This window comes from Bos indicus x Bos taurus, chromosome 17 (assembly GCF_003369695.1).
Source record: "Bos indicus x Bos taurus breed Angus x Brahman F1 hybrid chromosome 17, Bos_hybrid_MaternalHap_v2.0, whole genome shotgun sequence".
Lineage (NCBI taxonomy): Eukaryota > Metazoa > Chordata > Mammalia > Artiodactyla > Bovidae > Bos > Bos indicus x Bos taurus.
In genome coordinates this window covers 37,963,022-37,981,497 of record NC_040092.1, presented here as the reverse complement: position 1 = coordinate 37,981,497, position 18,476 = coordinate 37,963,022, and the positions used below count along the sequence as shown (strand labels likewise).

Sequence of the window (18,476 nt, the reverse complement as noted above, 5' to 3'; positions counted from 1 at the left end):
GGGAGTATTTTTTAATGTAAAAAAAAAAAAAAAAAAGGTTGAAGGCAGACTTATCCCCTCAATGATTGATTTTATCTAGAGCATTAACCAGGTTTTTCAAATCACGAAACTTACGCCTCTCAGCCTACCACTTAGAACTAACTGTAAGCTCAACTATTTCCAATTACTTACAATCAGGTCCAGGTGAAGATTTTTTTTCAAAATTTGTTTCTGTTCTGGGGAAGCATTTGTTTGTCTCATAACATTTCTTTTTTAGAAGTAGAATTTATAGTGGTGAAGTTTAATATCCTAGCAGACAAAAAAAAAAAAAAAGTCTGCATAGTTTCTATAGAAATGTAGCTTCTGGAACAATTTCAAAATGGAACCCCAGTGACAGTGCATTAATGTTGAGATATACTTTGAGATATCGCTACATTAAAAAAAAACATAATGTGCTTTATAAATTAATCTCAAGTCTGAGGCAGACACGGAAGGGTGGAAAGCCAGAACTCTGTACCCACATAATCAACAGTCTGTGGAAACCCTGGGAACCATGCCACTAGTCTCCAACCTAGCATAGTTGGGAAATGACACATTCTTTAAGGAGCTCTTGTCCAGGAAATGAGTGGGTCCACAAAGCACACCAGTAAGGTCCATAAACTTGTTTTATGAATGAAGAGTATGAGGTGTACTGGCTCCAAGCTGCAGCACCTTTATGAGTATGTTGTAATTTCTAATTCTTCAGTTTTTATCATGGTGATGGATTGATATTAACAGAATTCTAACAGGAAAAAATAATCATGTCAGCCATAAGAATATTGTTTCATACTACTGCAGAATGATTTTAAATCAAGTTTTCATATTTATCTCCAGTCCTAGATCAGATCTTCCCACCTGCCCCTCCCCACCAAGAACAGGAAATGGTGTATACAAAAAGCCAGAAACTTAAATCAATTTTATTCACACTTCCCAGGAAAGACAATTATATTTTTACATAAAATCATTAACACAGAGAACAAGAAAACTCTTAAGATTAATATATCTGATTAGACACACAATATAGAAAGTAAATTGAAAATTAAAAATAGCATACTTTAGTGATTACATTTATATATTTTCTACTAATTTATAGCAGCATCAGTAAGATTCATGTATTCTTTAATAAACTAGCAGCAAAAATTTTTAACTATACAAATTCAGTAGATGTTCCCCCCACTGTTTCACTCATACAGAATTTATCACATTAACATAAAAAAAACCACTTCTATTTCCTAAATAAAAAGATAGGAAAGATTTCACAAGTCAGCAGTTTCCCGAGAGAAGAAAGGAGTGAGGAAGGAAGCTGAAAAAAATTGGTGGCAGTTACGAAAAAATAAATTCTCAACCACCTTGATCAATTATGGGTAGCTTCTGTGGCATCTCTATGTATGTGTATGTTAGTAAATAAGAGCTGTGTTAACTTTGCTTTCTGATTTAATACTACAGCTGAAAAACATGTGGAAGTTCCCAGGAGGCCTGTCAGAGCCTGGAGAAGATATTGGTGGGTATCTTATATATTTATAATTGACTTGAAAATGCTGAATAAATTTATGTGTTTACTTTCTTGCTCTAGAGCTGAGAATGAGATTTTACACTTTCTAATTGGTTTAGACTAAGTCAGAAAATTTCAAAGAAGTTATTCAGTGCTGATATAAAATTAATAGCAAAACTTAACACTACAATTTATTCCATTAGTATAAATAATACCATTCAGAGCATAACACCTGTTTTTTGGCTTAGGACTGCTTCTAGATAATTTGGAAATGAGAAACTTTGGATATACAGTTAAGGTTAGCATTAAGGGATATTTTGAATTTGACTAAAATTGTTGGAGGGTTTCCCTGGTAGGTCAGACAATTAAGAATCTGCCTACAATGAGGGAGACCTGGGTTTGATCCCTTGGTTGGAAATATCCCCTGGAGGAGGGCATGGCAACCCACTCCAGTATTCTTGCCTGGAGAATCCCCATGGACAGAGGAGCCTGGTGGGCTACAGTCCATGGAGTCACACACAACTGAGCAACTCGGCATAACAAAATTGTTGGAACTTTACTATTAGAAAAATTCTTGACCATTTTATCACAAGGTTGAAGAGAACTTTTAAATGAAATGTGAAATATTTTAAAGGCAATTATTGAACAGTGGTGGTATAATTCTTCTGTTTATGGAAATTTTATCTATTTTTTTCGATAGTCAGAAAGCCAAAAGATGGTAACATGTCTCATGTGAGAAAGTCTGAAATGAGAGATAATTTCCTAGAACAATTTACTGAGCTCAGTATCTAAGGGAAGTTTGAAATAATCTAAGAATTCTTTGTCACTGATTTTACAGGAAATCGAGAGTAGAAATTGAGTTTTCCTGTCTCTTCCTTAAACCATTGTGTCAGGCACAGTCCTTATCATAATAAATCAATAGATAACTCATTTCATACTTAACTATTTTTCTATGACTTTTTCCTCACTGTGTATATGTACCCTATTCTCTTTAGCCATCATTTATATGAAGGCAGTGCCCTAAATTATTTTTAAATGTATATATATATACTTGAAATGATTTTTTTTTAATGTTCCACAGATGAAAATGTCCTATTTGTAGTATACAGCCAACTCCTAACATCCTATAAATAAATTTCACTACAAATATATCATAGCAGATTTTGGTTTTTAGGTGCTCACTGACCTTTAGCTTAGTCTTCCCTAGGTCTTCTGTTGAAATAAAAGGATTTTGTAGTAGTGCCAGTGCTGAAAGAAAAAGCCATTTACTCTAGAATTCCCGGTTATCTCACACTATCATGTGATATGAGATCATGTGAACTAGTTAAGTGTCTGTTTTACATCCTTATCTAATCCATACTGGGCAAATAGCAGTCTATAGGAAGTTTGTATAACTTCCTCTTCTGAACCTTGCCTTCTCAAATGAATAACTTTTTTTTTTTTTTTCTTTCAAATGAATAACTTTTTTCATTTGAGTTTTCATTGATATTCTGAATTTCAGATATATTTAAATGTAAATAAACACATTTCCACACCATGTAAATAAGTACACTTTAGGTTTGAGTGTACTCCAGAACATTTCAAGTCCATATAACTAGAAATTCACTACTTTTTAAAAATACTTGTGGGTATAACAACAACCCACCTAGTCAGAGATTGTTTTTAATGCCTCCAGCCACATGGAATTAAGAAAAAAGCAGCAACTGGCATTTACCATATTGCCTAGGAGTAGGAAAAACTGAAGCATTGCCTCAGAAGTGATAAAACTCTGAAAGCAGCTAGAAATGATAAGAGACATAGAGATCTGAAAGACCATGTCTATGTAGAGTACATTTCTGTTTTGTAACAGTATAGTAATAGATTACTCTTAATGATGAAGCCAAATCAACCAGGAATTATTTATTTTCTTTAAACTCTGTTTTTAGGAAAGTATGTAATAGGACTGCCGCCATCATAAATGTGCAAATGTTCATACTGGCTGTTAAGCAGTAAATACTAGTTAAAATAAGAAGCTCATTTGTTTGGAATCCTTCATTCTTTGATAAGTATTAGGTAAATGAAGCAGAGTACAAAAAGGTATCTATGCTGCTGCTAAGTCACTTCAGTCGTGTCCGACTCTGCGACCCCATAGACAGCAGCTCACCAGGCTCCCTCGTCCCCCGGATTCTCCAGGCAAGAACACCGGAGTGGGTTGCCATTTCCTTCTCCAATGCATGAAAGTGAAAAGTGAAAGTGAAGTCGCTCAGTCGTGTCCAACTCTTAGCGACCCCATGGACTGCAGCCCACCAGGCTCCTCCATCCATGGGATTTTCCAGGCAAGAGTTCTGGAGTGGGGTGCCATTGCCTTCTCCGATAAGCCTATCTATAGATAAGGTTAAAAACAGAAGCTGCCTTTCTGGGGGGGGAAAAATCTCATTAGCACTAACAGGAAGAGAACTCCCTGTATAGCCAAAGGTCTGTAAAGCAGTGGGGTCTGCTCAGAGCTCATCAGTGTACCAGAGTGAGGGGGAGACACCAGGAAAATCCACATTCTGCACAGTTTTTCCTATTATTTTATTTCAACCTAATCCTGTTATTAAATATTACAAAATAGAAGTAACAAATATAAACTCCATTTCAGTACTGTCCTTTAACTAAATAAAACACTATGATGTTTTTAAACATCTTTCAACCAGCAAAAATAAAAACAAAACCCTCTTGGTTTTCCTATATTCTTCAAATCTATAAAACCGTTATTCAGTTTACTTACAGTACATTTAAAATAATACCAGCAAATAACGCACTTTACCTAAATTAAAATTTTTAATTCATCATAAAATCCTTGGAGAAGAGATTTCAATTTTAATATAGAAGGGGTTGGTTCCTCTAGATCTAAAAGCACTTATTTGCCCATTTAATTTTTAGTCTAGTTAATGACATCATGATTCAAGTTAAATGGATCAAACTATCCAGGCAGTGCTGATTTTGAATCAGCTGCTGTGGTGATGGCTAAGCCTGGCAGATTCACTCACCAGCCCCATCCTGTGCTTCTATAACATACAAGCAGGCTAGACACAGGAACTAAATGTTAAACTCTTGACTAGTGTTATTAAGAGCTAAACAAGATCCCCATGGTCATTTTAAAATGTTTAAAGAACTTTTTAAACATTTAAACAATTTTTAAGTCAGATCAGCAAATGACATGTAAAATTTAAGACTAGTGCCACAATCTGTAACAAACTTAATACAAGTTTTTTAGTACAACAAAAATTATTTTTCTTAAGCCAAGTTTTCCTTTTCTTAACATATATTTTTCTATATTTTCAGTTTAAAAATATAATTTCTAACCATGTTGATTTGATCTTTAGCAAATCTCAATTAAAAAGTTCGTTCACACAGAATTCAAATATGGTAGACAGATGTCATATTTTACACACTACTCTTCCTGTGCTTATTTCCAGAGCTGTTATTAGAAAAAACACTGCAACATTTCTTGTTTACTTGCTCTTCCTTGCCTATTCCTCACTAGCAGGACTACTGAGAAGCCAAATACAGTTTACAACCTGACAAACAAGAAAATGAAGGCATTAAAAGATATTTAAACAAAAATCTATACTTGTGGCAATTGTGAAACTTCCCAGAAAATAGACAAGGAAGGCAGCTTTTTTAGGGCTTTTCATAAACACTTTGGGAGACAATGACAGCATCAGAAAATTACAGAAATCCCAGGTAGGAGGTTCATCTGGATATTTAGAAAGAGCAGCCACAAAAATAAGTAAATGGCAATAAAAATCCTGTCCTAGAAATTTGCATATTATTTAAAAATCAACTTTATAAAATGTGAAAAGCCTGGTAATATTATAAAATTCTGTAAATTGCAAGTTTTTTTTTAAACTTCTGATGACTGTAGCATTTTGGTGTTAGAAGAATGAATCCAAGTTCTTTGAAACAGCAAGAAACAAAGAAAATGCCAGAAATTACCATGGTGGGATTCCACTGACAGAATAACTAGAAGAGCATAACAAAATGGTTATAACGAAATCCGACCTATGACTTCAGAGGCCTGACAGTCCCAGGAGAGACCAGGGATGATTTGAATCATTTCCTAGTTCTATATATTCTGCAGCTCTACAGACTTTTGTAAAGAAAAATGGATCACTTTTTCTTACTTCAAATGTTTATCAGTTTAGGCAGTTTTAATGGATAATCAGGAACAAGATAATAATGAAAAAATATACAGGAATATTAACTTTTGGGAAATAAAGCAGGAAGAATTTAAAAATATGTGACTCCCAAAATACATATATATAGATGGGTAAGCTTGCAAGTAGAAGCCAAAGAAATATTATTTCAAAAGCTTCTTAGCTATACAGTGGTAAGAAAATACTTTGTTTTTTCAGGATGTCCAGAGGACAGAGTTTACAGGGAAAGCTTTCTTTTCTTAGGGTAAATTTTTACCTTTTGAATCTTTACATAATAATGCTTCCTTATCTGAAAATCTTTGATTAAATTTCTAAAAGTATAATCGTTATTGATTTGTACATTTTCTTTTATGTAGGAGATACAGCAGTTCGAGAAGTTTTTGAAGAGACTGGTATAAAATCCGAATTCAGATCCCTCCTGAGTATTCGGCAACAGCACACCCATCCAGGAGCTTTTGGGAAGTCAGATATGTATATTATCTGCCGCTTAAAGCCATATTCATTCACCATAAATTTTTGCCAGCGTGAATGCTTAAAGTGTGAGTGGATGAATCTCAGCGATCTAGTCAAGACTAAAAATACGACTCCCATAACAAGCAGAGTTGCAAGGCTGCTGCTGTATGGGTACAAAGAAGGGTTTGACAAAATTGATCTGACCATGGAAGAACTGCCAGCAGTTTACACAGGCTTGTTCTATAAACTCTATCACAAGAAACTGCCAGACAATTACAAAACTATGACAGGAATGGATTAAATTCATATTTACATGTTTTTAAAATGTTTAAGTAAGTTGTACATGTTTAAGTAAGTTGTACATGTAGATTAATGTGTGCCATATTATAGGAAGTAGTGGACATTTGGGTTAATAACTAAATATGACTTTAATTTTCTAATGTCTATAATTTCCATGAAGAAAACTTGTTTGTACACATTTTAAAAGCCTCTTCAAATGAAGCAACTGTATGAAAGATTGTAGCTTTAAGTAAGTTTCACTGGATAAAAGGAAATGCTGTATAAAAAGTGGAAATGTATACATTTTCCAGGAATTTTTGCTGTTATTGTGTTTTTTCTTTAAAAAAAAACTAAGGCAATGGTTAAATATTTTACTCTTAGATAAACGGTTATCTGAACAGTTACCCAAACTGAGCAGCTCACTGTACACATTTTTCTTTTTTCATTAACACATTTCTGAAATATACCTCTTCATGTAAAATGAGATCAGATGCTGCCATTAAGATCAGCTCTTAGCAGACATTGGAAGAAAAAGTATAGCTTTCTGCCCAGGTCCTGTTTTGGGTCCAAGTTTATACTGCCCAGTTCGTTTCAGTGCCACATACCAACTGGAGTATTTCCTTGACCGGTAAGTATTGTAGTTATTAGACTCCAATCGTTCAAAAAAGAAACACTCGTCTGTAACACATTTCTGCAAAATAAAGGAAAAATTAGTAGTTGTTGTGATACTTTCATATTAAATATTTAAAGAAATAGTACACAGTGCTTTGGGTTCAGCAGGACAGTCAAACTAGCAAGACTCAACAGGCCAAAATCTGACACAGGTTTCTTATTCTGCAGAAAGATGTGGGACAGAACACAGCATGTCAGCAGTACAACTTGAAGCACATCTCCTTGGAAGAGCAGTCCAAGGACCATCCTGCAGCCTCACAACGGACAGGTCAGATATTGGGCAGCAGAAGCACCCAGGTGGTCTAAAAACCACACTGGCACAGAACTAAAACATCCCATGAACAGATTTTCAGTGGTCTCCACAAAGGATAAATCCAGTAACAGGAAGCACGAAAAAGTTAGGGAAACGCAAAGCAATGGCTTTCGCTTAGGTATTTATGGTCCATCCATCTCTAGTACCAGAGAAGGCAATGGCACCCCACTCCAGTACTCTTGCCTGGAAAATACCATGGATGGAGGAGCCTGGTGGGCTGCCATCAATGGGGTCACACACAGTCGCACACAACTGAGCGACTTCACTTTCACTTTTCACTTTCATGCATTGGAGAAGGAAATGGCACCCCACTCCAGTGTTCTTGCCTGGAGAATCCCAGGGACGGGGGAGCCTGGTGGGCTGCCATCTATGGGGTCGCACAGAGTCGGACACGACTGAAGCGACTTAGCAGCAGCAGCAGCAGCATCTCTAGTACTGAAACCCATGGGTAACCTTCCCATAAAGAAGAAGGGTTTTAGTAATACTTTACTCAAAGAAACAATTTATTCCTTAAATTATGTTTTTTCCTAGTGACTAACACTGATTCTGAGGCATAAAGAGAATAATTTATTGTACAGAAAACTGCCAATGTATATAATGCCAAAAAATTGTACTGGAACATTGTAACACGGTTAGCATTTTCAAGGGCTTCCCTGGTGGCTCAGTCAGTAAAGATCTGCCTGCAATGCAGGAGACCTAGGTTCGATCCCTGGGTTGGGAAGATCCCCTGGAGGAGGGCATGGCAACCCACTCCAGTATTCTTGCCTGGAGAATTCCCATGGACAGAGGAGCCTGGTGGGCTGCAGAACATGGGGTCTCAAAGAGTCGGACACAACTGAGCAACTAAGCACAGCACAGCATTCTCAAAACACTAATAGATAATGAGGAATAAATAATCTAGACAGTCTCTTGTGGGAAGGGCAACTACTCTGCCATTTTACTTCAACAGTTTATTAGAGGAGGTGGAAAATAGCTAGATTTACAAATAGTGAGACCTGGAAATAATATTCCAAGTTATAGAGTCCAATAGGCTGTTGCATTATTTCAGGTAAATGTTCAAAAATCAACTTCATAGGGCAGCACTGATGATATTTACTGACCTCTGGGGGGAAAAGTCAACAAGTGACTTACTCAATTTAAGAGAAGAGAAGAAAAATTATATTTTATGTTATAATTAGTTAAGTAGGGTAGGATGATAATTTTATATAGAAAACCATATACATTCACACATATGTCCACATATAAATACAACATGTGTACACAGATACATGACATAAACCTATGGTTTTGTATTATGAGCATACCAGATTCCAGCTGATTTCTACATACTCAAATCTAGGAAACTTGAGGTTTAGGGAAATCCACATTCAAAAGACTTGAATCTTTTCCCAGATTCTTTGGTTCTAAGATAAACAGAGTGGCATAAAGTGTGAGAAAAACATGTAAGTACAGCAATGAAAAGAACTGGCATGATAATCAGTGTTCTAAAAGTAAAGTACTGAAAAAGCCCTAAAAGTGAATATTAGCTCCTTTAGTCAGCTTCTAGGGATAAGAATTTTACTTGGCTTGTTCTGACTACAGTTAACTTTTATAAATTGAAGTGCAAATTTATCTAGTTTGGTCATCTTTTGCAACTAAGAAAACAACTTCAGACTTTCTGATGCAAATAAATCACAGGTAGCCTTACAGAGAAGCAGATATTGCACAAGGAACAGCTGTATGATACATAGGACTATCTTGGGGTTTTCAAAGAGATTCAAATGTGATAACAGTGGAATACATATACTAACGTGAATATTGTATGGCCAATATTTTCACTCTACGTTTCATGAAATTATCGTGCTTCATGTGTTAAAGTAATACAGGTTATCTTGTCATTTTTGAGTGCCAGCAACAAACATCTTCCTCTTCCCTATTCCAGGTTTGAGATCAGAAGCAGAACAGTAGAGTTAAAGGAAAAGTCATGTAATCATAAAGATAACATGAAAGGTCACCATTGAGATTTGGGCTAATTCCCCAGAAGTAGACCTAACCCACATCAGTTATCCTCAGGATGTTGATAAGCTCATTTTTTGGTGTTCGGTTAGCCTCAAGGGTGTGTCACCTATAATGTTTCACCAATGGTTTATGTACCATACCAATAATATATGCCTTCTCAGCCAACTGCTAATATTTTAGAGAAAAGGAATGATACCAGGGATTAAGTGGATAATACATCATGGAACCCACAATTTTTTAAAACAGAGGTTTCTTGTTCTTTTACACAGAGGAGAAAGAAGGAAACTGTGCATCTGTGCCAAACGTTCAGACATGTAAGTTTCCTAAACTGCTGCTCTGCACTTGAAAACAAACTCCCATCTTTGTAATGGGTAGCAGGGCCAAAATTCAGTCTCGCTAAAACCAGGCATTTAATATCCCATTTTAAGTGATTTTCAGTCCTTCCATTCTGAGTTTACAAATTCTCTTCACTAGCTGTGATGTCAGTATTCCTGTTAAAAATTGATGCAATGTAATTTTTTTTTAACTTTATAAACATATTTACAGAGCTTTTTTCTTATACTCAATGTTTAACTGCTCACCATTTCAAACTTAAGAGAAAAGGAAAAGCGACATCACAGAGGCAGTAGATAAGTAGCTTCTAAGGGCTTATACAATTTGTTCTTCAAGGCCTTATTTTACATAGGCGCAGGAGCTAGGAAATCCCTAAATTCATGGTTATTGGCCGCTCTCATGCATAGCATTTTATTTACTGTGTCAGCCGAAAAGTTTGTTCAGGTTTTCATACCATATTACAGAAAAATCAAAATGAACTTTTTGGCCAACACAATATTATACTCATTGACAAATGAGGAATCCAAAATTCAAGGCTCTTAGTAACTTCAGATTGTAGATACCCTTTGCCCATGTATCTATCAGATACCTTTTCATCAAATTTAATTTTCCATTTTTTAAAATTTAAGAATAGTTTGGGGACACAAAAAGCACGTAGTTCAAATAATGCATTTAATCATTTAACATATATTTTCTTCTAGGCACTGGGAACAAATAAGGGAACAAATCTGAACAAGGTTCCCTCCCTTTTTGCTGCTCCAGTTCTCACTGGTGGAGATATACAATAAACAGCATAATTGAGTAAATTATATGATAAAGCTGAATAGGATAACGGAAATGGTGGGGGGTACACACTAGGTTGCAGTATTAAATAGCAAAGTAACAGTAGGCTCTGGTATTTGAGCAAAAATTTGAAGGAAGTGGGGTTAACCCTCCAGATACCAGAGAAGAGCATTAAGCAGAGGGAAAAGCCAGTGTAAAATCCCTTCAACAGAATCATGCCTAGAGTATGAAGTGCAAGAGGGTTAAATAAAGCAGAAGGTTTGGAGGAGAAAAGGAATAGGAAATGAGGCAGAGAAGTAATGAGATACAAGAGTCGTAGGCTATTACAAATATTTTGGCTTCTATCCTGAGAAAATGAAAAGCCACTATAGACTTTTGAGCATGATCTGATCTATTTTTCCAGGATTACTCTGGACCAAAGGCAGATGTGGAGACACCTGTTGGCGGCTTGCTCAGGAACCTAGACAGAGAGGGAGGCTCGGACCACAGGGGTGGCACCAGAGAGGATCAGAAGCTGTCTCCTCCTGGATGTGTTCTGCAGGTAGAGTTGTCAAGAGTTAACCTGACAGATCAGATGTTCAGGGTAAGACATACAGAGAAGTCAAGGATGGCACTGGCATTAGTGCCCAGTGATGGGCTTGCTGAGATGGGGAAAGCTATGAGTGGGGATGGGTTTTATAGGGACAGATTTGGAATTCAGTTTTGGACATGTTGAGTTTGAGATGAATAGTAGGTATTCTAGTGGAGAAAAATGTTTACTGAGCACTTACTATGTAACAGACATCACTTAACCTTCTTTCCCTTTTACTAATGCTAATAACCACAGAATTGGAACTTGAAAAGTACTAATTTATTTGAAAGCTAGGAAGTGTGTTACAATAATTTCAGTAAACCATTATTCTCAATTCTAAAAGGTATGGAATCTAAAAAATGAATGTAGATGTACATGTATGAGAGTAATACAAATGTATCTTGTGTCAGTGGTAGACCACACCTCAAGACTTTCCTGAATGCTATGTACGTGAACCAGCATAGCTTAGGATCTTAATAAGATAAGGGACTTAATAAGCATTTGTTGATACTGATGTGATGCTAATGGTTTTAAAGATGTGCAGGCTGGAAGTTTGACCCCTTGTAGGAATCTAAATAGCAAAGAACTGAAGAGAGTTTGAAAAAGCATAATCAACAGTTTTTAATAGTTTGATTTGTATTTCATCTAGACATTTTTAAATTTCAAAGTAAATTAAAAGACAGTGAACCAGTGTGAGATATTTACACATAATGAAAAAAAAACTAATTGCAGGAGATGGGAGGAACCAGGTTTCTCACTCTTGGAGTAGGTGGCTATAGACAAGCCAGCATGGAAGGCTAAAGTGGTTCATGCGATACTGGTGGATTAGGGTTGGATACATCAGCATGTACTCATTTTTTAATATAAAACTATACACATAGTTAAATACGGAACTGTTCATAGATGCCTTGCCCTGTCAGGTAAGGCTGCCTAGAAGCAAACACCCAGATCTTGGTTTCTAATACCATTTTCTAATGGTATTAGAAGGAACCAAGCTCCTTAGAGAAATAGCTCATTCTAGGCTGGAGTAGGGAATATACAAGATGAGCCTAGAGCACTCTTAGAGGCCATAAGATAAGGAAATACTCAAAAAAGCCCACATTGTTTAGGGTATGTGAAAGAGCATGAGAGCCAACTGAAAAAGCTCCCAGTGGTCAAAGCTGAAACAATTTCAAATACACAGCAAAGTTTTGGATTATAACCCAAAGCATAAAATTAAATACCCATGCACATATACTGATATAAATGATTAAATAAATAAATGGAGAATAGACAAATTTCTCATACAAAAGAATTCCAAATAATTTATGTAGCTACTTCCTCAAGGATGGAGCATAAACCCCACCCATCCCCACCCTCCAATCTCTTAAATGTAGATTGTGTAATAGTGACTTTCTTCCAAAGAATACAGTACAGAAAGGGGTGAACAGGAGTGACTTTACAGTGGAGACAAACACTACCTCAGCCAGGTGATCAAGGTTAATACTATTAGTGATAAGTGATACAATGAAAATATAGCACTTTACCTCTGTGATCTACCTCCCAAACACTTATAACCCACGTCTAATCAGTCAAACCCAAACTGAAAGACCTTATTTGACCAGTACTCCTCAAACTGTCAAATCAAAAAAAAGGAAAGTCTAAGTAACTGTCAAGGTGTAGAGGAGACTGAAGAGACAGGATGACTAAATGTGGTATCCTAAACTTAATCCTGGAACAGAAAAAGAACATGAGGTAAAACTAATATGAATAAAGTGTGAACTTTAGCTAATAATGATCAATATATTGATTCATTAGTTGTGACAGAGGTACCATGCAATGTAATATGTTAATAGGAGAAGCTGGGAATGGAGTATATAGATGCTTTCTGTATTGTATATTCACAACTTGACTGAAAAACTAAAACTATTCTAAAATCAATATTTTTAAAACCTGACCCTAGCGCTACAGTGTGACCATAATAAGAGCATCTTTCAAGTAACTAAATTTAGTGACTCTTGTTACACCATGATGGATAAAAGCATCTCATTTATTTTTGTGCTCTAAAACATCCAGATACAGATCATTTATTTATATATACATATCCACTTTATTTCACCAGACTATAAATGCCGTATGGGTAGAGATTGTCTGCTGATCCCTCCTAGTTTTTAACAATTTTTAAGCCTTCAAACAATCTTAAAGCCCTGGCACACTTTAAGAAAGAAAAAAAAAAAAAACTAGAGTAAATTCTCCTCTCCTTCCCCCTCACTCCAATCTCCTGTCCTTACATATTGGCCTCAGAATTCTCATGCACTTCTGTTAAATTGACCCTTAGGGCCGTTCCACCATGCTGTTTTTTGGATTATTCATTCTTTTACAGTACTTTGATGTTGCAGTTTTAACTTACGAGTCTGCTCAACATGAATCCAAAAATGCTTTTGCTTACCCCACTTCTGAGAATTAAAGACAGACATTATGTCAGTATCAGTGTTGACTATTTCAAAACAAAATAAGACACACAGAGTGTGGAAAGTTAAAAGTAAATTTAATCTTAATATTGTAGTATGTATGTAGCCTGTGTAAAATTTTATATGATTGGTTTCTAAAAAAAAGCAGTAGTTCTTAATATGTAGTAGTGTTTGCATCTAATCTAGTGTTAAGTGTCAGTTGCTCAGTCATGTCCTACTTTTCAAGACCCCATGGACTGCAGCCTGCCAGGCTCCTCTGTCCATGGGATTCTCCAGGCAAGAATACTGGAGTGGGTTGCCATTTCCTTCTCCAGGGCATCTTCTGACTTGGGGATCAAACCCAGGTCTCCCACACTGCAGGTGGATTCTTTACCATCTGAGCCACCAGGGAAGCTTTTTATCTTTTAAAAATGATTTTAAAGAAAATTAAAATGATATATATTGCTCTTTAATTACTGCATTTTTCTGACAAATTTAATCAGTATATTTTGCCAATCTAAGTGAACCCTCAAAAATCTTTTCCTTTACTATGTGTGTAAATTTCATTTCATTATAAGGCCCCCTATTTGATAAGTGAAAAAGTATTTTCCAATAATTAAATGTGTATCCTCAGATAATATAATTTTTGCATATTTCATATGGATCAACACAGGTCAAATACATTCTAATACTAAGTTATTTTGTTTAGGTTATCACAATATATCACATAATATAGAAAACAACATGCAACTTTCTAGCAGATAAAGATCAGGCAAATTTTTTCATACCAGTGCTAACACTGAGGTTTGGTGATTTAAACTTAAGATCGCAGTTAACCTTATTATATGCAATTTTTGAACACTGAAGAAATCAAATTCTAATATTTGTTATGGGCTTCTGTTGCTCATAGCAACAGAATCTATCTTGCTATGGAGTGGAATAAGGAGTCTGTTGTGTATTAAAGAATACTCAACGTCAGCCTTAATTTATGCTTTGGCAGATAAATTTAGTTACTGCTTGTACATTTATATTTTCTAGCTTCGAAGAGGAGGAAGAAGACCCTTAACGTGAAGATGTTGGGGAAAAAAATAAAAAAGGTACACAACTTAAGTCTTGTTTTTATACTCTCAACTGGTGGTAGTCAACCTAATGTGACTCCTAGAAACTAAAATGTTTTATTGTCCAGAATGCTCTTTCTGAGGCGAGGGAAACGAGTTTTATAAATCTGTGTAGGAATCACACACAGGGGGAAATGCAGAAGAACCCAGGGATGGATGTGAAATAGGGCCCCGTAAAAGAAGAGTGGAAAGAATTATGCCTTTGGCAAGTTCAAGTTCATAAACCCAGTGTCTCTACATAATAAGGAACATCTGCATCCCCACATGATGGCTACTGGTCACAACCTTGGACTTACATGCAAAGTCGTTTTGCTTTTTTTCTTACATGTCCAGTAGTCTCTGGGAAGTCACCTGAGTGGGTCCCCAGTGACATCCCTAGCTATGGGATGTCTCACCATCAGTGATTCATTTCAACCCAGTAAATGTTGGCAAGATGATATTAATAGCCAAGGGTCAAGACTTTTAATTTCGTATCTAAAAGCTGCTGTTGACAGCTCAATGCCTATGGATCTGGCTCCAAGAAGTATGCCACTTACTGAACCACCTCCTTGGTTTGGGAGTAGCGACACTTACTTTTTCATCTGAAAATTGACTCAGCCCACCCAGACTAATCTGAAAGAGGATGGCTGTTGAAACGCAAGGCAGAAAGCCATACAAACTGTATCGTAAGACTAGAGATTAACTCATGAACTTGGCAGGAATAGCTTCTAGGACGGGAGCTGGAACAAATGGATCTTGGCTGGTGCCATTCCTCAAAGAAAATCGATAAATCCTGAATTTTCCATTTATGTGTAACAACTGTGGCTTTGTCCCTTCAGAGTTTGTGGTAAATATCTGAGCATTGCTGATTTAACTCTTGCTATACCAATCTAAAGGAAGTCTGTTGTATCAGGAAGAATTAATTTCTGTCCAAGGGGACAGAAATATATTTAAGACTAAAAATGCTGTGACCATAAATATTGTGAAAGGTCCTGCTTATTAGCTAAGGGAGACACTAGAAAACACTTCATTTTAGAGTAGTTTATGCTTCTGATGGTACAGAAGCAAGTTTGGGACACTTAATGCCTATTTACCAAGAGAAGGAGTCAAAATTCTCTGAATTCTAACTTGTAGAGTATTCTGTAAGAATGAGAAGAAAGCTCAGTTTTTAGGTCTAGTGTCATAAATTTTCTCCTCTTTTATAACCCCAGTAGTTTCAGAGATGCACTGTAGAGTAGCTTCTCAACCTAAATATCCATCAGCAGATGAGTGGATAAGGAAGATGTGGTATATAAACACAATGGAATAGTACTCAGCCATAACAGAATAATGCCATAGAAGCAACATGGGTGGACCTAGAGATTATCTTACTGAGTGAAGTCCATCAGACAGAAAAAGAGAAATACTACATATCACTTATATGTGGAATCTGAAAAATATACAAATCAACTTATTTACAAAACAGAAACAGACCCATAGACATAGAAAACAAACTAATGCTTACCAAAGGGGAAAAAGAATAGAGAGTTTGGGATTGCCAGATATAAGCTACTGTATATAAAAAAAGGCAACAAAGTCTACTTTATAGCACAGAGAGCTATATTCAGTGTCTTATATAATCTATAAGGGAAATGAATGTGAAAAAAATGTGTGTATGTATGTGGTGGTGGTTTAGTCGCTAAGAAGTGTCCAATTCTTGCAACCCCAAAGACTAAACTGCCAGGTGCATGTGTGTGTAAAACTGAATCACTTTGCTGTATACCAGAAACTAAAACATTATAAATCAACTAAACTTCAATTAAAAAAAAAAGTTTTCATAAATAAAGTAGAATAGCTTGTTATCATCACTTTAGATAATTATAGAGCCTTTTATCATTACAGATGAACCTAAGTTCCAGCCTATGTTCTCAAGATAAATAACCCCTCCAGTGATGATCTTACAGGAACACCATGATTACCAGGTTACTGGATCTTCTAATCTCAATAATGGAAAACCACAGGGTAAGAATCTGAAGTCACTCACTGAGCCAGACTGAGACAGACATAGCAAAGTCTGGAGCTTTGAAACCATTTTGACTAGTGTTGTCCGTAGTTAAGACAGAAGCTAACATTGTCATCTCCTTTCTTATCTCCACCACCGTTACTGTCTGGTGGTAGCCAAATCAACACTATTATAGAAGACAAAGTGATTCGCACTGTGTGTGTCTGTCACGTCCTGAGGTGAAAATACTGGAGTTAACCTCAGATTCACTGTCCTGGAAATATTTAACATGCTAGCTACTTCAGTACATTCCCAAGTATTACATCATCCCTTGAGTTGACAACAGGCTTGTAGCAAGAACAGTGGAAGACATGCAAGTAGTCTTCATTGCTATATATATATATATTTTTTTTTTTTTTTTCCGCCTAGGAAAGTCCATCCATTCCCCTTATTTATCCACTATATACTGATGACACCGAGGTCAACACAGACTTCTAAAGTCCAAACCCATAATTCCAACTGTGTAGTTACACATCTTCACCTGAATTTCTCTTAGACAGCTCAAACTAGATAAGACTAAATTTGAACCTGTATTACCTTTTCCTAGAACTTGCTCTTTTCTTCTAACCCCTTTCTCATCTACCTCTTCATCCAAACTGGAAACCCAGATGTCATCTTTGACTTTTTCCTTTATTCCAGTCCTAAACCTGATCAACTTCATTGCTCCATCCTGTTATTGCCAGATTCTTATCACTTGCTTGGACTATTCCCATAGCCTTCTAACTGCTCTGTCTCCACCAGTCCTGGCCCCCTCCAGTCCATCCTCTACATTGCTGCAAGAGAACTTTCTCAAATTCAAATCTGATGTGTGTCTTCTTAAAACACTTCACAGCTTCCCACTGCTGACTGCAACATGACACATTAGATATTTCAGGAGGCAGTTTACCTGCCTCTCCAGCCACATCTCTTCCCTTCTACCTCGTACTGCCTTTGCACCTTACACTCCCACAGTAGTAAACTGTACTTCTGGAGAGACTCCTAGTAAGCTTCCTGCATCCATGTCTCTGCATGTGCTGTGTCCTAAAATTACCCATAACCCAATCTCCATTCAATCCTCTTATAGGTCATCTTCCCCAATCTAGACACATTTAATCACTTCCTTTCCTATATTACTATGCATCCATGCAAGATAGAAAAGGAACGTATCAATCCCCTTACACGTTACTATGCTATGCTATGCTAAGTCACTTCAGTCGTGTCCGACTCTGTGCAACCCCATAGACGGCAGCCCACCAGGCTCCCCTGTCCCTGGGATTCTCCAGGCAAGAACACTGGAGTGGGCTGCCATTTCCTTCTCCAATGCATGAAAGTGAAAAGTGAAAGTGAAGTCGCTCAGTCGTGTCCGACTCTCAGCGACCCCATGGGCTGCAGCCTAACAGGCTCCTCCGTCCATGGGATTTTTCCAAGCAAGAGTACTGGAGTGGGGTGCCATTGCCTTCTCCTACACGTTACTACAAATACTTATTTACAATTCTGCCTCCCCAGGACTGCCACTCATTAAAGGCACAGGCCATTTGGCATTCAGTTTTATCATCCTAATGCCTAGCATAGTATCTAGTACACTCAAGTGAAAGTGAAAGTGAAGCCGCTCAGTCGTGTCCGACCCTCAGCAACCCCATGGACTGCAGCCTTCCAGGTTCCTCCATCCATGGGATTTTCCAGGCAAGAGTACTGGAGTGGGGTGCCACTGCCTTACACTCAAAGACACTGACTATTCTTGAAGACCATTCTAAATTTTTATTCCTTTACAAAAAGGGAGAGAGAAAGCACCTTTACACCTAGACTTTTATCCTGCAAAAATCACAAACATATCATA

At 36.8% G+C, this 18,476-nt stretch overlaps 2 protein-coding genes across 6 annotated transcripts in view; one reads left to right on the top strand and one right to left on the bottom strand.

Annotated features, from left to right (window-relative positions):
* Positions 1-18,476, top strand: part of NUDT6 (nudix hydrolase 6) — a 77,943-nt gene that overhangs the window by 52,877 nt on the left and 6,590 nt on the right. For 4 of the 5 annotated variants that reach the window (XM_027567298.1, XM_027567296.1, XM_027567297.1 and 1 more), the window contains 2 exons: positions 1,465-1,519; positions 6,048-6,737. In XM_027567298.1, coding sequence (XP_027423099.1) covers positions 1,465-1,519; positions 6,048-6,445 — 453 coding nt within the window. In that variant the 3' untranslated portion in view covers positions 6,446-6,737. Of the gene's footprint in view, positions 1-1,464; positions 1,520-6,047; positions 7,364-9,675; positions 9,721-10,925; positions 11,064-14,560; positions 14,620-16,500; positions 16,621-18,476 lie in introns of those variants that run through there. The other variant, XM_027567295.1, reaches the window with a different exon arrangement.
* FGF2 (fibroblast growth factor 2) overlaps positions 916-18,476 on the bottom strand; it is a 79,616-nt gene continuing 62,055 nt past the window's right edge. Inside the window, 1 exon segment of the mRNA XM_027567350.1 lies at positions 916-7,114. Coding sequence (XP_027423151.1) covers positions 6,929-7,114 — 186 coding nt within the window. The 3' untranslated portion in view covers positions 916-6,928.